General features: G+C 30.4%; 1 protein-coding gene across 1 annotated transcript in view; it reads left to right on the forward strand.

The window, feature by feature from the left end:
• Positions 1-20,623, forward strand: part of LOC146998458 (Kv channel-interacting protein 4-like) — a 589,769-nt gene that overhangs the window by 158,898 nt on the left and 410,248 nt on the right. The window contains exon 2 of the mRNA XM_085810305.1: positions 18,234-18,303. Coding sequence (XP_085666431.1) covers positions 18,234-18,303 — 70 coding nt within the window. The remainder of the gene's footprint in view (positions 1-18,233; positions 18,304-20,623) is intronic.

Here is a 20,623-nt window from a genome sequence, read left to right on the forward strand (position 1 = left end):
CTTCGTGTTTATATATTCAGGACATGCTAAAAGGTGGATAGGGCGGAAAAATCCAGCAGTGCAATATATTATTTCACCATGCTGTCGTCATGGAAACGCTATCAGTAAGCAGAAGTAGAGGAGGTTAGAGCCTGCCACGACGACATTCTGGTTTCTAAGGCAATCTATCTTTAGTTCTTTTCCTTAACTTTAGTCAGAAGTCCTCTCCCTATGCGAAACGATACAAACAAGTAGAGCATAAGCAACAGGCTAAAGCGCAGAGACATTAATCTCTTTTAAGCCATCCGAGGGCGTTAACGGCCTTTCTTTGCATTAAAAAGACAGCACTGAGGTGGAGTTCAAACAGAAAGTGATTGATCTTCTACAATGAACTATATGCCCAAATTCAAAAATAAAAGATTTTCGACTGTCCGTTCTCTAGTTATCCAGAATTTAATTATCCAAGTCAGGTTTTTGCTCTTGCTAGGCCAAGTCAAATTGAGATTGATGTTAATTTGCTTGCAATTTTTCCGTCCGTTTAAATTATATAAAAGAGGATATTTTATTTTCAAAAACGCTATTAACTTAATGAATATTTTGAGATGTAGATTACAGTTTAATATTTGCCAAATATATAGCCAATAATCATTAGAGGAAAATCATATACGTACTATGCATAGATTTATTGTTTGAGTTGACTTCGAGATTAATTTTATTAGTCTACTATTTATGCATTAAAATAATGCCTTAAATAAAAATGTGTTCTCCCATTCAGTTTAGGGAAAATAGTTTGTTTCAATATTGTAATGAAATGAAACAAGGCTTAGTTTGCTTAAGTGTTTAATTTTTAAACTTAATTACACAAAAATCGGCTTCGAGATTTTATTTTAGTTTAATGGTTGTTTGGATTCTCGTTCAAGAACATAAAATTGCTACCACTGTTTATTTTGCTAGAAAAAGTGGTTTTTACATTTTACTTTTCTGAAATAACAATACATATATTTTGACATGCAAGTTTCTTGCAGAAATTTGATGGAATAACGAAAAAATAAAATGCTCCTGTTTGCATTACAATGCATACGAATTTAGCTCTCTGGAAAGGCAAATTCACGTATCCGCATTTTGCGAATTTATGGATAAGCTGTAATCACGTATAGTCTGTATACTTTTATTTCTATTTTATTCAAGACACTGCCCTGCTACATTTGTAATCGACGTGTTTCGAAGGATTTTTAACGTATACGGAAAATTTTGAGAAACTTGTTTTTAATTTTATAGTTTGCGAATCTGTATAGTGATTAGTGATCCTGGCTGCTATATCAATTTTTTGGGGGAGGGGGCGCTAGGTTTCGTATTCCGAAGAATGCATGGGTGTTTATAAATATATAATGCCTGCGTGGCATGGAGCAATCAAAATACATGAAAATCCTATATATTTTTGTAGTGGCTTAGTGGTAGGGAATAGGAGTGGGAGACCTTCGTATCCGTCCCTCGGGACGTTCTGTTTCAAAATTTGGACAGGGTTGGGCAAAGTCATACTCAAGGCTCATGCTGTAACGACAGGTGCAATATTAAGCTCCCTGCAGCGATAAAATTCATAGACTTATTCTGGTTACATCACACAGGTGAGATATGTTAAGGCAACATAATTTTCCAAAGGTTTTCTCAATTATGTAATCAGCATTCGAGAATATTCCCAAAAATTTGTGAAGCCGGACGTCTTCGCCTGAATTCCAGGAATGTTGTATGAATTTGGAAATTTGGTGGTACGTTCTTCTGCGTGCCTTAAATCACATATTTATGGAAATATATTTTTTTTTTACATTTTCGAAACGTTTATACTAATATTTTACCTTGTAGCATATGAAAGCAATATGTATGAACCAAATTGTTTACACGATTACTATAAAACTGTGTGCAATAAAATTGATACAATTTCGTCTAGCATGTAATTCGTTTCCTTTGAAAAATATATTGATAACATTTCTACCTGTTTTCACAAAGAGCAAAATGTTACATGTAATTTTTCTTTTACCCAAACTAGCCCCAACATTTTCAGCAACGATATGAGCATATGCAACCTTCTTAACCGTAGAATGATTCCAGTTTAAAACTCGTTACATTGTCCTAGTTCACCAGCTATTCGAAACTTACTTTTCATTGTATGCAAAACATTTTATGTGATTTTGTAGCAATGAATCGCTTTTTGAATTTTTATACAACTAAAAATAGGGTCCCCCGGCGGCCGAGCGGTAAAGTCGCTGAACACTAGTAGTTCGGTCCGAGGTTGGAATCCCGCGAACGGGCTGGCTGCATGGGCGTTTTCTTGGTTTTTACCATGTGTAGCGTGTATACGAGCCAGTTTTCCTTAGAAGGTCCTCCACGCAGCTATCCGTCTCCTTAGGTAGATAGCCCTAGTGTGCTTTGCCATAATTAAATACACCACCATACACCAACTAAAAATATTGAAATTTTACCCAGTCTCATTCTTTGGCAATAATTATTGTATTTCAGTATTTACAAAACAGATCAGGTTGATTTTATTTGTGAAACCTATGCTAATTTGTTAAAAGTCAAATCGTATTTGTTGCTTTTTTCTGTTTTCGTTTATGGTCATTCCAGGTTTTGCAATATCTAAAAGGATACACAAACTTTTAATTACTCGACAAAACATTCAAATTGTTCTCATTCTTACGTAGGAATTATGATATATAAGGTTTTCTTTGTTTCTAAGCGATTTGCATGCCGCTGGTAATTTTTCCTGTTTGCTTTCATTGGTTTTGAAGTTTTTTTGTAAATTATAGCACTTTTGCTGCCGACCATCTTCTCAGCCTGTACAAGGCCACCTGGTTTTAAATAGATTATGTTTAGAGAAATGTTTAGAGCTGCTCTAAGAAAATGTTTAGAGCAACAAATATAGGTCTTAGAAAATATTTTAATATCTCCAGAGTAAGAAACCAATAAGAATATAACAAAAGTCCCGCGGCAAAGGATCACGGGCTCATAGGAAAAAAATTTAATTTGCAGTCTTTTCTTAAAAATTTAATTCTGTCTTGTTATTTTTAACTAAATTATATCATTAAGAGAATTTTATCTGAAGCAGTACTGCAAAGAATTTTTAATATTCATATGCTATGGCTATCGCTACTAATTTCATTAAAGATTATTTATAAAAATCTATAGTATTAGTAAATTTTATAATTTTTGAAGTGTTTTTAAATGTTGTTTTTCTAATATGTTTTAGTGTTCATTAGTATAATTTTTGTATTATGAATGTAGAAAAAAATTATTTAAAACATTTATAAAATTTTAAAATATCAAGCAGGTAAAAATACTTCAGTTTTATCATCTTTTATTCAATATTTTTATATTCCTCTCTTAGATTTGTTAATATACTTCATATTCTCTAAGAAGATAAAGCATATCACTGACTGTATGTATTAAAAATAATTTTATGCCAAAAATATCAAGAGATATTCAGAGCGCTTCAAAATCCAGTCTTTCAATGCAAAGAATGTTAGACGTATTTCAAAACTTAATTAGAACTTATGTAAATAACTTGTTAAGCTCGCTTACTGATAATTAAAGAATTAACCATGAGAATTTGAAGAACGTATAGGTTAATTGCGTTTTAGTCATTTTCGAGCGGAATCTCAAATATTCTAGCATTTAATTAAATATGGAAGCTTTCTAAGATGCCAAGCAATTACTCATAGTGTTAAGTCAAATATAATTGCTGAAATCTTCGGCCTACTTTTCTGTTCAAGCAAAGAATTCTTGATTGTCAGCATATGAAAATTTCCTAATCATGTCAATATATTTTATAATAATTGTATGTCATAGCCTTTTATAGATTTAATATCACAATCACCAGGAATTTAATTTCATGTTATACTGCTATAATATTGAAGGAATTAAAAGGTGTCTTGCAACTGCAGTAGAAATCAAAGCATCCAGATTCAAGATACCATGAACCCCAATTATTCAGGTAGTTTTGTTCCTTTCTAGGCCGAATAAAATAAAACTAGTTATTAATTATTTACTTTCTTTGAACTGTTATCTTTGATATAAATAACACATATACACAGGCAGAATTATATTGGAGGAGAGTGCATCATTTTAAGAAGATATAAACCTAACTTTAAGTGAATGTGCAATACATTTAATTATCCTACAATTTTCAGGAAATACGTAAACCGTAAAGAATAATAAAAGAGCAAATACTTTTTATATTTATAGGTACCAATTGTATGTATATACATGAATAAATTAAGAAAGGAATTGATAAAATTGAAGTTTATCTAAAGTGATGAATGTTCTAAAAGGAAGGCACAAATTATCACAATTGAATTAAACTCGTAGAAGCCAAAGCTGATATAAAAATAAATTTATACAAAAATAAAACAAAATTTATGTAGTATTGAATTACATTTGATAATCCCTTGGTCTTTGTCGAGGAGCAACTGAAAGAACTATAAACAGAGCCACGTTTCTGAATTATAATATTTGGATGAATGCAAAACAAATCAAAGTATTAATAAATTTGAAATAATTAAATGAGAATATATTAATAAAAATTTAAAGTAGATATTTAATTGATAAATCTGCTATTATCTGAAATCAGTTTTCAAGATATAACCTGCTCCGACGTGACTTGAAATTATGTACGTAATATATGAAATAGACTAAACGTCAAAAGTGTTTTCAATAACAGGAAGACAATTTGTTAATTTCAAATTTTGATCTAGTAACCAAGAAAACCGGAATGATATAACGCACAAGCCATCAGAAAACTAATTACCAGGTTAGATGTTTAAATGTTTGTGTGTATATACAATGTGTTTATACACTCTGTCCCAAAAGTTCATAAATTCAAGTACTTTAGAAAATTGTTTTAGAAAAATAGAAGGGAACACAGACACTAGATAAAAATTTGTTTACTTACCTCACATGCGACTTGCATTCCAATAAAACTAAAATAGTAATTTGTGTTTAAAAAACATATAGGAATATGCATCCTAAAAGTTTATAAATACTAACATTTTAACAGCTTGGGATCAATTTCAAATTATTTAATACTTCAAAGTTTCCCCATTGTAAAACCTCAATCTTCTGTTCCACATTGTACCATGCACTCTCCTGAATGGCTGCTTTTAAGGCATTTACGGAAAATTGCCTTCCATTCTCTTCAAACTCTTCTCTATTAAACTCTTTGAGACATAATAATTCACACATTCTCGATCGTCAAGCCAGGACTCATTGGTGGAGACTCAAACACAGTGACATTTTCCACGTCAGAGTAATTTTTCGTCAGAGTCATTAAAGGTATGAATGGGAGCATTGTCATGCTGGAAAATCGAGTTCTATCCTCCAGTGTTTTCTGCAAATGGTATATGATGGTGTCTTAGTCTTTCGATGTAGTATTTAGGCGAATCGTGTCGACCATCCACAAAAGTAAAACCCATATGCCAGATGAAATTGAAAGCTACCCAAATAGCAACAGATTCACCTCCAGTGTTCCTACAAAAATAGCTCCGAGGCCTATTTCATAGTTAAAGCCAGTAATATCAATACCCGTGAGGGATCATCTAGATTCCATTTTTTATCACTAAAAATTACAGTGATCCATTTGTCACCATATGCCACGTGCTTACAGGCCCATTGCAGTCTTATTCGTTTGTGAAGCTTTAGGCGCGAAACTGATCGAGCCATTTTTATGTGAATCATGTAACTAGATTCCTTGATTCGCCTATAAGCAATGTTTTGGGATATTTTCAATCCACAAGTCCTTGTAATTTGGCCAAGAGAATTTTTCTGTGTCGAAGCCATTCTCTGCATTCACCTATAGCGTTGCGACTATGGATTTTGCACTTTCGGGCTTTTAAAAATCGGATTGTCCAAACTTCAACGTGCATTTTGGAAAGCTGTTCAAGAAAGATGAGATAAAATACCTCTTCCGATACTACAAAAAGCTTTATTGTCTTAGACATTACAGTGTAGAAAAATAGTGAAAAATAAGGGTTATGAAGTAAATCATTTAAAACACAAAACATTTATGTAAAATATTTCAGTAAATGCAATGGAAATCGTCTTATGTAAATGCAATGGAATAGCATCTGTACAGAGCAAGGTCAATATAAACTCTGTACTACTTGTACTATTATTCGGCGCAGGTAAATTTAAAAAAATCTTATATCATGATTTTAAAGAAAATGGAATTTATTGTTTATTTTTAGGGGAATGTGAAGAATAATTTATGTGTATATTTTTATTTTTATTTTGTGGACATAAAATGCGAAGATCAGTAAGAAAATAAATATAATTTCCTTCTTGCTGTCTAGTAAATACCGATTTGGCCTATGAGAAAAAAGACGGGACCCAATTATCCGGATTACCTGTCATCGTTGGGAATTCGAACTAGTAAGTTTTAATTCACAACGGTGTCGAATCTTATGGAGGTAATTATGTAATTAAGAATGTAATTACGCTGAGCTCTCAAATGTTAACCACAGCAAATTTGTATGATTCATATTTATTAGTAAAAATCTTTAAAATAATTAAACTAACCCAGAATATAGACCTAGATAAATGGATTCAGATCTATAAAATCAGTTGACTTTTGGACTGCTCGAGTAAGGGAGGTTTAACTTGTCATTTCATTGCCTGTAAATTGCATTGAAAACTACGAAATATGTGAGAGTGGTTTATTAAATGTATGCATGAAAATCTGTCATTTTATGGAACTTCGAAACCTATCTCGTCAATACTAAATCAGTGAAATTAAAAAGTGTTAGAGTTATTATAGTGTAGAAACCTTCTTACTTAAGTTTACAAATTACTATAGAAGAATTTTTATAAAACATTTTTAAAATAATAATTAAAAATAATAAAATGCAATAGAAAACTTCAATTATTTTTAAATATAGATGAGTTTAAAAAACACATTCTTTGTGCTAGTTGCATAATATAAAGCATTAGAAACATCTTTTCTTTGTTACAATCAAGCTGAAAATTAGAATTATAATTTAGATATATTAGAAACCTTAGAATTATTACTTGAATATATTAGAAGCATTATTTTAATTTATGTAAATTAAATGTATTATCGAAACATAAAGATTTAAACTAAGAAGGAAAGCATTTATTGCTTTTAAACTGTTTGGTTAAATAATCAGTAACAGACTGATTAAATCTGAAAGGTGTTATGTTTTGCAGAACCGCTGAATGGCAGTATTCTGAAAATAGTCTAAGTGTGAGAACAGGTGGAAAATAAAGTCTTGTTTCGCGCAAGAAAATATTTTTCCAAAGTACATATACGGTAAATGCAGTTTCTATATACGCTTTCTAATTTTTGTCTATCAATTTCAAGGACATTAGCACTTTTACTTACCTTATATTGCCATTATATAATTTTACATGTTAAATGATAGCAAATAATTCAGTATACTGCAACGTATTTTCATCAAAAATGTGTATATGCTATTTAAGTATTTTTTGTCATTTTTTGCCGAACAAAAAATGACAAAAAATACTTCAAAAATACTCTGAGATTTTAATTACATAAAATATAACCTATTTTGAATGCGATATAAGTACAAAAACGTGCGTAAGAACCTACGTAAGTAAAGTATTCCGGGAACAGAGGTAACAAGAAAAGTTATGCATGTTGTTTATAAAAATGCCTGAAGACATTTTCGTTAAATGTTGACCATTGATTATTGTTTCTAATTCCAGAATTTCTCAAAGTAAGGATTTTATGAGAACTGTTTCAAATAAATGATGGAAGAGTTCTGCAAATAAAAAATCTAATATTTAGCATGATTACATAAAACAAAAACTCAGTTGTTAGTAGATTACAGAAATTGGTGTGCCAGAAACGTTACGCATATCATTCAGAAAAGTGGCTGCAGACATTTTTAATCATCGCATATCTAAAACATAGCACGCATGAGTTTTTCAGATTTTAAAAGTTGTAAATGCATATTTGCATAAAGACTTGGAAGCGCAAGAAATGCTAACTGCTCTTTAAGAATAAAAGGGAACAAAACGATATATAACTTTCACCAAACGAATATCAGATTAACAAACGTGAAAGATAGTAATTTGATAATTAATCAAGCAATTTTCATAGAGGTAACCTCAATGCAGTTATTTATCTTCCTTTTCCTAAATATTTTTAGGCTGCATTTTTCATGAAAAATTATGAGTAAAATTTCATAAGAAGATTAATGAATTTTGTTAATTAACTATGTAAATTTAAAATTTTATTAAGTGCGATAAGTTGCGTTAATATTATACTCATTTTCAATTTTTAAATGCTTAAGTTTCCTTCTTAGTTTTTCAGCAAAAATTTATTAGTTCCTTCAAAAATATGAAATATAAAAGTAAAATTATCTTCTTGCACTCACAAATCATTTTGCGAAAATGCATTTATAACTTTTAAAACCTGAAAAACGTATATGTGCGATGTTATCGTCATGCGATGATTTGCAAGTACTTTACTTTTTACCATGATTTTTTTGACGACGATGTTTTTAAACTGCAAATTTTTTAAACCGCTTTGTTTTCGGTGACGATATTTTGTACCACGATGTTTTAGAACTGCGATATTTTCTCTTTGCTTTCTTTTGCCCCACGATGTTTTGTACAACGACGTTTTCGCTTTGTAGTGTTTTCTCCGCGACGTTTTTTCCACGATGTTTTCGGCGGATACCCTTATATAGGGGGATGTAACAAAATATATTCTACTTTTCAAGGATGTCTCCATTCCACATAGCGGAATATTTGTTCATTATAAGGTTCATAGGTTAAAACGCTTTTTCGTACGCAAAACGAATGCGAAGGTACAAAATAGTAACTGTGTAGTAACAATCCATGCTTTAAGCTAAAACTTACTGAGTGGATAGACATTTTAAACCATGTTACCAAATTTGTTTGAGCTATTACAGAAAAAGGCTGCCTTTGCATCATCTTGTTTAGCTTGTAAGTCATTGAATAAATAATATTGATATATAGAACAAGTTTATTCTTTCTCCTTCAGGTTCATAAGCTATGTATTAGCCCATACTGTATGTTTACATTCTATTAAAAGTATTTTCTTAAAACATATGTTGTATTATACTATTTTTTCATTTATAACTCAATAGAGAATAACAGCACCAAATAAATTACAAAGAACTCACTGTTACTTAATCTGGAAAGAACAAGAGATCCGTATAACTCCGGTCTCAGATAACTGGAGTTATAATGCCTAGAGTGGGATGCATTAGTCAATCAGCAGTTCCGTACTCAGAAATATTTTTGAACATACCCTTTTACGAGCCCGCCGCTGGGTATTATTGATAGAGAAAATGCATCCAGAATTGTTCGTGTCATCCCCTTTACTTTAGTTTCCATGATAAAGGGAACTTTTTGCGTAGATACCGATTAATTTTCAGGGCCTGGAAACAGCAACATAAATCTGTCACATGATGAATAACGATGGGCACAGTAATCTTCGTATTCTATAATACTGTTATTGTTTCGATTATTTTCTATAATGCATTTCAATTTATTAGAAAACATTAACTTCATTTGGCATACTATTCGAAAGTATATGTGCAGTAGATATAAAATAATCTGCATTCTATGTATATCTGCTCATGTATTCTGGAGATGGGCCAAATATTACGGCGAAAGTTAATATATAAGATACTATCTCCGAGATTAATTATTTAAGTTTATTGAGTGTGTCCAATAAGCAAATGAATTCCAACTAGAAATAAGTACAAGGCAATAACGCAATTGTTAAAAAAATTATTTAACATATGATTTTAAGATTCAATAATATTAAAACAGTTTTTCGTATCTGTATATTGTCATTTTACTTCGCTCATGAACACAGAATAAGCATACTTTTATACATTTTGTTAATTTTATTTCTTAGTAACTAAAAATAATTTGCTAATTCTTGATTGTATATATATTACCATCATTACACCAAAATTGCCATTCATAACAGAAGAGGAAAAGAACACATCTTAATCGTTCTTTATCTCGCATCTGGACAAAGCTAAGCACGTGCACACCAAATAATTTTACCTCATCTTTAATAAACAATTACGATGATATTAAAATATATTGCCAAGTTACGTAGAAGGATATGTTCTTTAAAGCACTCTTTCGGGAAGCATGAAGAATTTGCTCGCCATCACAACTGAAGTATTTCACTCAGAGCACGTGGTGAACGATAGATGATGCTGGTCAAAGACGTCGTTAGAAACACATTATATTTCCACGAAATTAAAGCTGTATAGTTCTCGCTGGCAGTTCTATAAAGTTTCAGTTTTACATATACATAATGTTGTAGAAAAGTTGGAATTTGAAGATTTTGGCGACACAATTAACTGCTCACAACGTGCGAAAAGTAGTGGCGCAAGGAGCCTCGTCCCTTGCAGCGTGGGGTGGAATAATGCGTCACAAAACCGTTTCGGTCAGACTTGATACTCTCGCGCTGTGCGATGTAGATTATTTCATTGAAGTCGCAGTGTAAAATCATGTTATGTGTATTGCAGTATCGCATGTTTGTGCACGTTGTCCGTAGATATATTTGTTATTAATTAAAGTAATGCTGCAAATGCTCACATCTTTATTAGTTGAATATGTTATAAATTATACATATTTTAATAGATATTAACTATATGCATTATTAAAAAACAAAGTTTTGACAACTAAATAATACCTCTGCTATTTTTAAATCGCTCAGTTTAAGCAATTATATATCCGTTCAATGCTGTCAGCCAAGGATGAAGCATGGTTATACTTTTTCTTAAGGTGCAAAAATGAGCTGAAATATACATTTTTTTGCTTAAATCTTTCATTATAGGATATGATCTTATTTTTAAATATTCTTATGAAAGGACTCTAGCTTCCAGCGAACTTTGCGTATTGTATACTGAAGGAGCTATTCTGCGCAGTGTATCTTTAAACATTCATTAGGATCACACATGTGTTCAAGAGCTCCTAGTCCTCTATTAAATGCCACTATTATTAAAGAGATGCTAAGTAAACACAGATTCGTAATCAGATCGTTAATGTCATACAAAAGCCGTCCGAAAATGAGTAAGATAGAATTGCATCCCCTTTGCTTGTTGTCTTCGTTGAATTTCTTTCGTTGTTTGTGCAACATGCAAAATGTGCACATTGATGGCTTGTACATAACTCACTATACGTCACTGACACACTCAGGAAAATAATAAAAAACAAAATTAATTAGAAAGCGAAAAAATTCTGCGAAAATAATTTTTTAAAAAATTTTAAGGAACCCAAAATTCTGTGTAGTATAATCAACCAAATATTTTGTTGTAAATAACCGAGAGATAGTTATGAGTCTTGAGTGTTGAATTACAGCAATTACTTTTGCATTTTGTATTCTAATGCTCCGTGAAAAATAAAGGAAATGATTTCAAAACTGTTTGAGATATTTCTATATTTTTGCATAACGATTTTTTTTTTTTTTTTTTTTTTTTTTTTTTTTTACGGATTCTTTCCCTAACTATTCATCCATACCTATTGCGCTTTGCTGTGTAAAATCAAAATGAAGAGATTTACTATTGCGTTAAACAAAACATTTTCTTCGACAAAAGATGTGCATATAAATGACATAAAGAATAATAATACTATATTCTTCGTTTAAATTTCATAAAATAAATAAACTGATTGTAGTTAGAAAAATATAACAAAACGTTTGACTGAAAAATTCATTGAAAAAATTATTAAAAAACAAATTAGCACACTTAAACAATACCTATGGTACAGTTTTAGAAAACGATCAAGATCGATTTTAGGAAATGTAACGAATAATTCCCATAATTAGACAGAATATGCTTTAAATAATAATAATGCCATATTCTTATTTTAGATGCAAAGGTAATCTATAACTCTCTCATTCTTTTGCACAAAAGAATAGGTTGAAAATATTTTTTTATTTATAATAGCGGATTACAAAGACAACTGTAGATAGAGTAATCAAAGGTGAAAGAGAACAGCAAATCTAAAAAAAAGTTCATAGTATAATCTACATCTGTTCTGTGTGTCCCCTCCCAATATCGCTCCCAAAATGAATAAGCGTTAAGTGCACGGCTGCAACTCAGATGTGAGGCAACCATTTCCTCATGAAGGTTGCACAATTTAAAAATTGGGGTTGGGATAATGTTCATTCGATGCAGAGTTTTAAACGAGAATCATGGCCAGTGAGAAGACAAATGGTAGTAACAGATTTATTTGTGGGCCATAAAGGAATGTCAAAAATTCTATTAATCCATACTTTATAACTGTTCCATTCAGTAACGTTTTTCCAAAACATTTCTCTGTAGGAATTTTTTATTACTCTTTTGGCAGTGTAAAATGAGATGTGGTTGTTAATTATCTGGAGAATATTGGCCCCTTTCTTTTCCAACAAATCTCTCTTTTCATTTCCGTGAAGATCATAATGGGATGGTATCCAATGCATGGCAACGTCTTTTCTTTTTGAGCTAAGGATTTTAGAAACTGTTCATGTTTTAACACGTCAATAGACATGGATGATTCAAAGGACGAAATGGCTAGAAGAGCATCTTTAGAATCAGACAGTATGACAGCCTTTGAAAAATTTTCAAGTTGACATTGGGGTTGGGTAAGGTTATGCGTATGGCCGTAATCTCAGCATCAAAAGCAGTTCTATTCCTTCCCAGTTAAAAATATTAATAAATCGTTTTACAAGTTCGTAATGCGCATATTATATATTACTAGAGTTTAGAGTTAATTTTTAGATTTTAGAGACTAGGAGTTCAGATTTTTTAAACAAACGATTGGTTGCTTGAATGTAAGGATTTTAGTAAAGAACATTAATTTTCTGACTAAAGATATCAAGATTTAGAAAATAGATCCTTTGATAATATATATTTCTTAAAATCGCAATGAAAGCGTATCTTTATTAATATTTATTCGGGATTTAAAATAATTTACATTTCCCTTTAATTTCTGAAGATTTGTGAGAAAATGAACGCTCTTTCACAATTTTCTGAGATGCTATTAATAAATATTCATTGTGGCCTTTAAATAGTTTTCGCGAGGAATCGAATGGCCTATAAATCATTTTACATGTTATATGAGAAAGGGGTCAGAATGGCAAATGGAAAATTTCATCTGTAATGTAGATCCGAATGTTTCAGAATTTATTTATTTTTTTAAACTTAAAGCTAAGTTCACCTTGAAAACAATATCTGTTATTCTGCGAGTATATTTATACATCAGAAAACGTACTTAAATAACTTTAACTACTTTCTGTTTTCTTTTTTTTTTTTTTTTTTTTTTTTTTTTTTTTTTTTTTAAATTAGAAAGCAGGATACATTTTATTTTTGACTTTGTTCAGCAGCTTAAAATAAACATTGTCTCAGTAGCTTAGACTAAGCGTTATGCCAATTTAGAATAAATATTTATTAGTTTATTTTAAGCTACTAGCAAGGTTTATCCTGTTTAAAGTAGATTTTGTTTCCATACGTCCTACTTTCATGCGCACAAATACCAACTCTAGAAGAGTAACTATGCGAAATATTTAACAAAAAGATATGAAAAACAGTTGGATTAGTGTTACGGGTATGATATGTTTGGCTGTAGATTAGCTTAATTCCTCTAAACTCGCTAGAAAGGATATTCATTTGCTAATTGACGGATTTCTGTTTTATAGATTGTTTTAACAAAAGGAAAATTTAACTGTGTTCGTTCTGAAGAAAATATTAGTTGCGCAAGTTTCTACCAATTAGAGTTTAATATGAGTTAGCAATTACCTGCCATGAATAATTTTAATTTAAATATTAGCTGCGGTACTTAAAATGTATATTAAATTGTTACTTTTTTGTAAATTTGTTTAATAATTAAAGAACAAATAAACTGACGCGTTATAAAATTCTTACAGCCTAGTTAAAAACAAGATTGGAAAGAAAGACAAGCAAAGTGAAACGCAATGTAAGAAACCACAGATAAATGGCACAGGCATCATTATACTAGGAACTTGTTCAGTGATAAGCACTATAGCCGTCATTGTCTGAAACTAAATAAAAGGCAGCTACCTCAAGCACAAAGAGAAATTGATGAATTTTCGAGGACGTACTGGTGGCTAACCTTGCTATCCTCTACAGTGAAGGGTACAAAATTACAGAAAAAAGGAAAATGAATGCCATTTAGAGATGAAAAATGGAATAAAAAATTATCTATTTAGAGATGGATTGGGGAAAAGAGGTTAAATATTAAGTCATTGACTTACAAAATATCATTTCTGTCATTTTTTTCCATTATTTTTCTGTCCCCTCCATTATAGAATGCCTCTTGTTCAGTTTCTTGTTCAGCATGTACACGAAATTTCGCTTGTAGTCAAACCACTTTTTAACGATATACTGAATCCCGTGAAAAACTTCGCTAGATGGAGGAATTTCCAAATAGAGGTTATAATAAAATACGGTTTAATAGGAGAAGATTTTTAAAACTTTAAATATAAAATACTAGCAAAATGAAACATAAATGCAAAAGTAAATATGTTAATATACCCATTCTATTAAAGGTACTTATGAAGAGTACATAAGTTCATTTCAAAAAAGCAGTATTTGTAGTACATAGCAGGGCGGTAACTTTAACTCAGCTGAGTTTGTTTCCTAAACTTTTCACTTTTTCTATGCGATAAGCATGAATTACATAAGCATGTTTCATCGGCATTGAAGATATCTTTTGACTTGCACATATCTGTGATTTCCTTTAGTTTTCGACCTTCTATACGACACGGTCACCTTCCTTAACATCTTTGCTTTCGCTACATAGTATTTTTGCAACTATTCCATGTATTGTTTTAAATATATTCGGACAACTATTGCTCGCTTAAAATATACTTTATCCTAAAGCTTTGGTAAACTTCTTAAATTTTCCCAGTGTCAATGTCTCTAATGTCATCTTTTTCTCATTGTGCGCTACATTTTAAAGTTGCTTCATCGTTTTCATGAACGCATGCTTTCTTACGTTTGGCACTTGGATCGATGGACTCAAAGCTTGGCAAAATTTATTTTTAAGGATTATCAACAACTATTTTACAAAATGTCGAATTTTATGCAAATGTCCTTCTTTTTTATACCTTTGTTCACTTCGTCAAAAATCAGCATATGTTCATTATGTTTTAGACATTTTCGTTTCGGCACTTGTATTATTCAATACATAAGAAGGAACTGCAATATAAAATCACAAAAAGCGAATATAAAAGTAAAGGGAAGCTATTAATTAACCTTAAACAGAAAGAAGTCTCGAAAATCCATCCATTAAAAAACTTATTTAAATAGAAAGTATATTTTTCTATTTGAAAGTTTTATACAAGAAATTTAACACCGCGGATACAGTCCAGAAAAACGCTTCATTAAATAGATAAACTCCTAAAACAGAGTGTATATCAAATGGAGATTCGGCTGAATTTCTTTTTCGATTTGCCGTACTTATCTCTTAGTCAGTTGCAGCTGAAAATAGCTACCACTGTTGAATCACAGAAGGATCTTTCTGGCAAAGTAATATCTACACCAAGTATAATTTGTTTGCTTGCATTCAGTAAGCGCTTTTATTAAAAGCCTTGAAACAAATATATATCGCATTTTTCTATTCTAAGCTACACGCTTTCCTTACCTAGGTAGCTCGAAAAGAGTGCGTGCCTTAGAAGCGATAGTATCTTAGTTTTTCAAGTAATGAAGTATTCAGAGAAAGTAAATATTTCCAAGATTCTTGAATATTGTTGTACATGAAACAAAACTGAGTATTGACAAGCATATTTGCTAGATTTAATTTAGCGTTTTATTTCATTTATTTTCTGAGAATCAAAAACCCCTCTTTGTCGTTATTGAAACTGATGGGTATTTTTTACGATAGATGTATTCTTAAATTAGAAGGAATATAATATTTGGCTTTTACATTTGGAGCTTATATGTAACCAGTTTCCATTCATTTGTTTATATTATCCCTTTTTTCTTGCTTGAATTCAGGCGTCGGTACAGGAGAATTTGAGACAAACTCGAATGCCAATTCTTTTGACGACAAAATACCTTCTAGTCTACTATTTGTGCACAATTAAAACAAAGTAAGAAGTCCACGCCCGCAAGTCATACATCTTATTCAATAACTGTAGATTAAAAGCTTTGAAGAGAATTAAATAATACTCACTTGACATAAAATACTCGATTTGAATACTGAGAATTTAAACTTAATCTTTACTATCTTATATTTCTGAGTTTCATCCGTGAAAGCTGAAGTTAACCTTGGGTTGTGATTAATAGTGCTTCTGTACTATTGAAAATAATAAGACCAAAAAAATCTACTTGAACGCAGTGTTTTTAGGTTTCATATTCTATTTAACGAACGCTTACGCAAAATACATCAAACTTCAACTATGTAAACAATTGAGCCGTAGTTCATTATATTTATTTAGAATAGCCTAGAATCTTACATCCCGAATATTATTTGTTATTTCATGCTGTTGTACCTATCATTTAGAATTTCAAATAAATGGGCTTTAAATTTCAAAACACAAATATTATGAATTCAGCTTAATTAAACAAAATCTTGTCAAAACATTAGCATTTTTCGAATTCTCTTTAAACAAAATCTTTCTGAGTGTGTATTTTGTATAAAATGAATTTTTACTGTGAGCTTATTTAATTTTAAAATTCTAAATGATCTCATTGATCTTAGTCGCATTATTCATCTTGTGTAATCAATGCAAATTTAAATAGCATTTTATTTTATTTAATAGAAAGCTACTGAGAGAACAAATAATCAATTTATGAGCTTAAAAATATTACCAGTTTTTAAAAGAAAATTTTTTTAATCGGTTTAAAAACTGGGAAATTAATAGATGTTTATAAAGTAAGTGAATTCAATGCAGCGGCAAATGAGAAACAGACATAGGTAAGTATTCAGGCAGAAGATTATTAAGCATTTTCATTCCTAAATTTGAAGCATTTGTGTTCATTTATGCACTACATTAAAAATTTGCTACGTCCTAAATATTTCGCCCACTGTTTCATTAAAAATAAATGAATAACGTACTTAAAGCTGTATAAAATTTTAGTAAGCTTAAAATATTAGAGATAAAGTAAAATTCCAAGTGTTCTGATAATTTGTTTTATGGTAACTCTCAAGTAAGTATTTGCAGTTCTATGAGGAAACTTGTGAGTGGCATAGCTATAAAAATTACAATGTTCTAAAAATATGTATGAACCTGAGAACTCTTAGTTATTAGCTTGTTTAGAAGTTTTTAAGTATTTCTTCACAAAAATCTATTATCTACTGCTTTGATTTTTAAATAATTCTTTGTAATCTACATAACTATTAATTTTCTATTACTAACTATAAATTTTCTATAACATAACTATTAATTTAAATACTTATTTATAGGACGCCTTTTAATACTCTGAAATGCTGATGAAACAAAATATAAATATAAATTTAACAATATGTAACTGAACACACATATTTTTCCTTTTATGTGAATTGCATGAAAGTAAAAAATATTTGAATGTAGATTATGACAAAGCAACAGAAGAATGTCTGACTAAACAGTTGGATAATTTTCTGCGAGACTTCTAAAAACAATCTGACTTGAATTCAAGTTACGCATAAAAAATCACACAAACTCCCCATGTAGCTAAATCATAATCTTCGTCACATAAATTTAATGTCTGGTCAACGTAAGTTTAAGAGTTTAGTGGTCTTTTCGTCTCGGCCTCTGGTGAACCAAAAATTAAAGAATTCTATGAAGTTTTATGTGTATTGAAACATGTTTCACTTAAACGATACATGCAAAACATTACGTCTGTACTTTTCCTACGCTCGGTCATGCGAACATGTGTTGCACCAAATGGCTAAGTTATAATTAGCTCGGATAAACGGGATTCTTAATTTGATACAAAATGAAGAATGTCTAAATGACACTTTAAAGAATCAATGCAAGAATATGAATGTACGAAACATATGCATGCCTTGCCTTATAAATATGATACAGGATTATAAAAGTATTGAAAATATACTAATACAGAGCCATGAATGTGATTGCTGAGAGAATTTGATTATTTTTAAAGTTTTTTTTTAAAGAAGTACTGAAATATTTTCTCGGAAAAATTATCCGGACTAGTTACATATCCTAAATTATTTTTCATGTTTTTAATATGGTGAAATGACATATATATTAATAAATATTTCTTTCAATATTTCAGGAATGTCCGAACGGTTATGTTGAAGAAGATACATTCCGATTCATATTTTCACATTTCTTTCCTTACGGTAGTAAGTAATATTATTTTCAGTGTTTAGTTTATTTAGAGTAATTTCTTAAGCTTATTTAGCAAGAGTATATGCTTTTTAAGATTTCAAAACCGAGAATCTGAAACATGGCTTTAAGATTTATTTTTTAAGATTTCTATGCTGAATATATGTTAAAAGGTAAAAATCCATATTCGTGGTTTTATCTGCTTTCAGGAGTATTTTTTCGATGTTTTTACTGTGACATGAACAAAGAATTTTGTCCTTTTATAAAATTCCTGTAAAACATTTATTGCAGAGAATGACGCTTTTGGATTATCATGTAGAAGTTTTGCCTCTATCACTCCAAAAATTTCAAGGGTTTCCTCCTTAAAACGTATGTTTTCCCCGAAACCAACAATTTGGAGATTAGTAATCCTTGGCTTGGAACTGATAGTATTTGTTTTATACGTATTCATAATGTGAATTGTAACATGTATATTTACATGTTTGATAATTCGTATTGTTACATAAGAGCATAAATGTTTTCTTAAACTGAAAAACATCGATTGTTATATATTACAGTTTTTGTTATAATTTGAAAATTTTCTGAACTTGAAATCTGAGCTATGTAAAATTTTACCTACCAGTCGCTGTTAATACAAATTTATGTAAAATATTGTTTCGGCTATCCAAGTGTCTAAAATATATGAAAGGTATTGGTAAATGCTTCTTTGTCATTACTGACTTGTAACACGTTATTAATTAAGTATTAAATTCCAGCCATAGGACTAGCTTACTCTTGTATAGCTTTATCTAAAATATAATTTCTTAAACAGTGGGCTATTACTAGTGAACTCATATACATAATAAATTATTTTAAATGATAATAAATTTTATATTTTACCATATTTGCTTATGATTTTTAAATAATTTTCTCAGTAGGAAATTCAAGTGAACTTGATTTTGGTTTGTATTATAAATTACACTGAATCACCATTAACAGCACCAAAATTACTAGTCAGTGGACGAATCAAAAGTTCGTGCAAGTTGCAAATCGCCAGGAACTGCGCGTCTCATGGGCGTCTGTGTGTTCCAATGAGAAAGCTCAACGGAGTACAAGCTCATTTCATAAATACGCTCCTATTACAAATTCTTATAATTTAAATCTCATCTTAAAAATGTTAACACATATTTCTGCTTGAAATATTCAAACAGGCATTTTATATATTTAATTAAAATATTGTATTTCACTCACATTTACAGGAATATATGAAAATATTTTGCATTGAAAATGCTCTTTGAAAAATGAAATCTGCCCTTCAAGTATATCCTAGTATTACTTGCTACTTATTCCTCAAATCTACACTAAAACAGCGTACTTAGTTTATTTTAATATAAAAATTCTGTATTTAGACTAATTATGGTACTTAAATTGAAAATACGGTATTTATATCTATATATATACCCTGTTTATATACAGGAATACTTCGCTAGTTCGGCACCGTCTGGCATGAAATCAAACACTAATATACTAGATAATGGAACATTTATTAACATATATAAACAACGGGTTTGTGATGAACGGGAAGAAAAATTGGACAACAATGAGTGTGTTGAAGTACTCGCTTGAGAATTAATAGCTAAACAATTATTAAAAAGTAGTGGAATGCTTGATATCTTGTCAAAGCATGTTATGGAAGTTGAACTCGATATTTAGCTTAAATCCCCAATTCAAAGAATCATTAAAATGCCATTCGTACTACAAATAAAAGTATTAATACAAAAGTTCAAAGGATAGAAACGTGCAGAGAGATTTTTGGAATGAAAATTAATTAAAGAAAAGGTCATTTAAAAATTTTAAACACTTTTTAATTTATTAATTGCGTTTTGTTTGTTTAAAAGAAGGAATGAGTCATTCTTTGAATCAATTATAATTTTGTTTATGTATTTAGTTCCTTGTCTAATTCGGTTTTCAAAGAGTTCTGATAATAGGAATTTCTGGGAGTGTGTGAAATATTGATCTAGATGAGGCTATTTCCTTGGGATCTCTCTATCTTTATTTTTGTTCATGATTAACAAACATTCAGGCGTACACGTTTATATAATGCTTTAACATTAAATGAACTGAGTTACATGGACTGTTATTGCACTTTAATGTAATTCCTTAATTTAGTACTCTCTGAATACTACTTTTTCGTAATTTTATGTTCTTTCAGTATTAAAATTTGTTGAAACAAGCTTAAATCTCCAAGTATGCGACACCTATTCACTTTGTGTAATAACTTCCTGAAGCAGGCAAAATGTTCAATACGACTTTTAATGATACATTATTCGGGAAAATCGAAATAATCAAACAGCATTA

This window comes from Stegodyphus dumicola, chromosome 2 (genome assembly GCF_044657685.1).
Source record: "Stegodyphus dumicola isolate Sdum_Otavi_A_Nest chromosome 2, ASM4465768v1".
NCBI lineage: Eukaryota > Metazoa > Arthropoda > Arachnida > Araneae > Eresidae > Stegodyphus > Stegodyphus dumicola.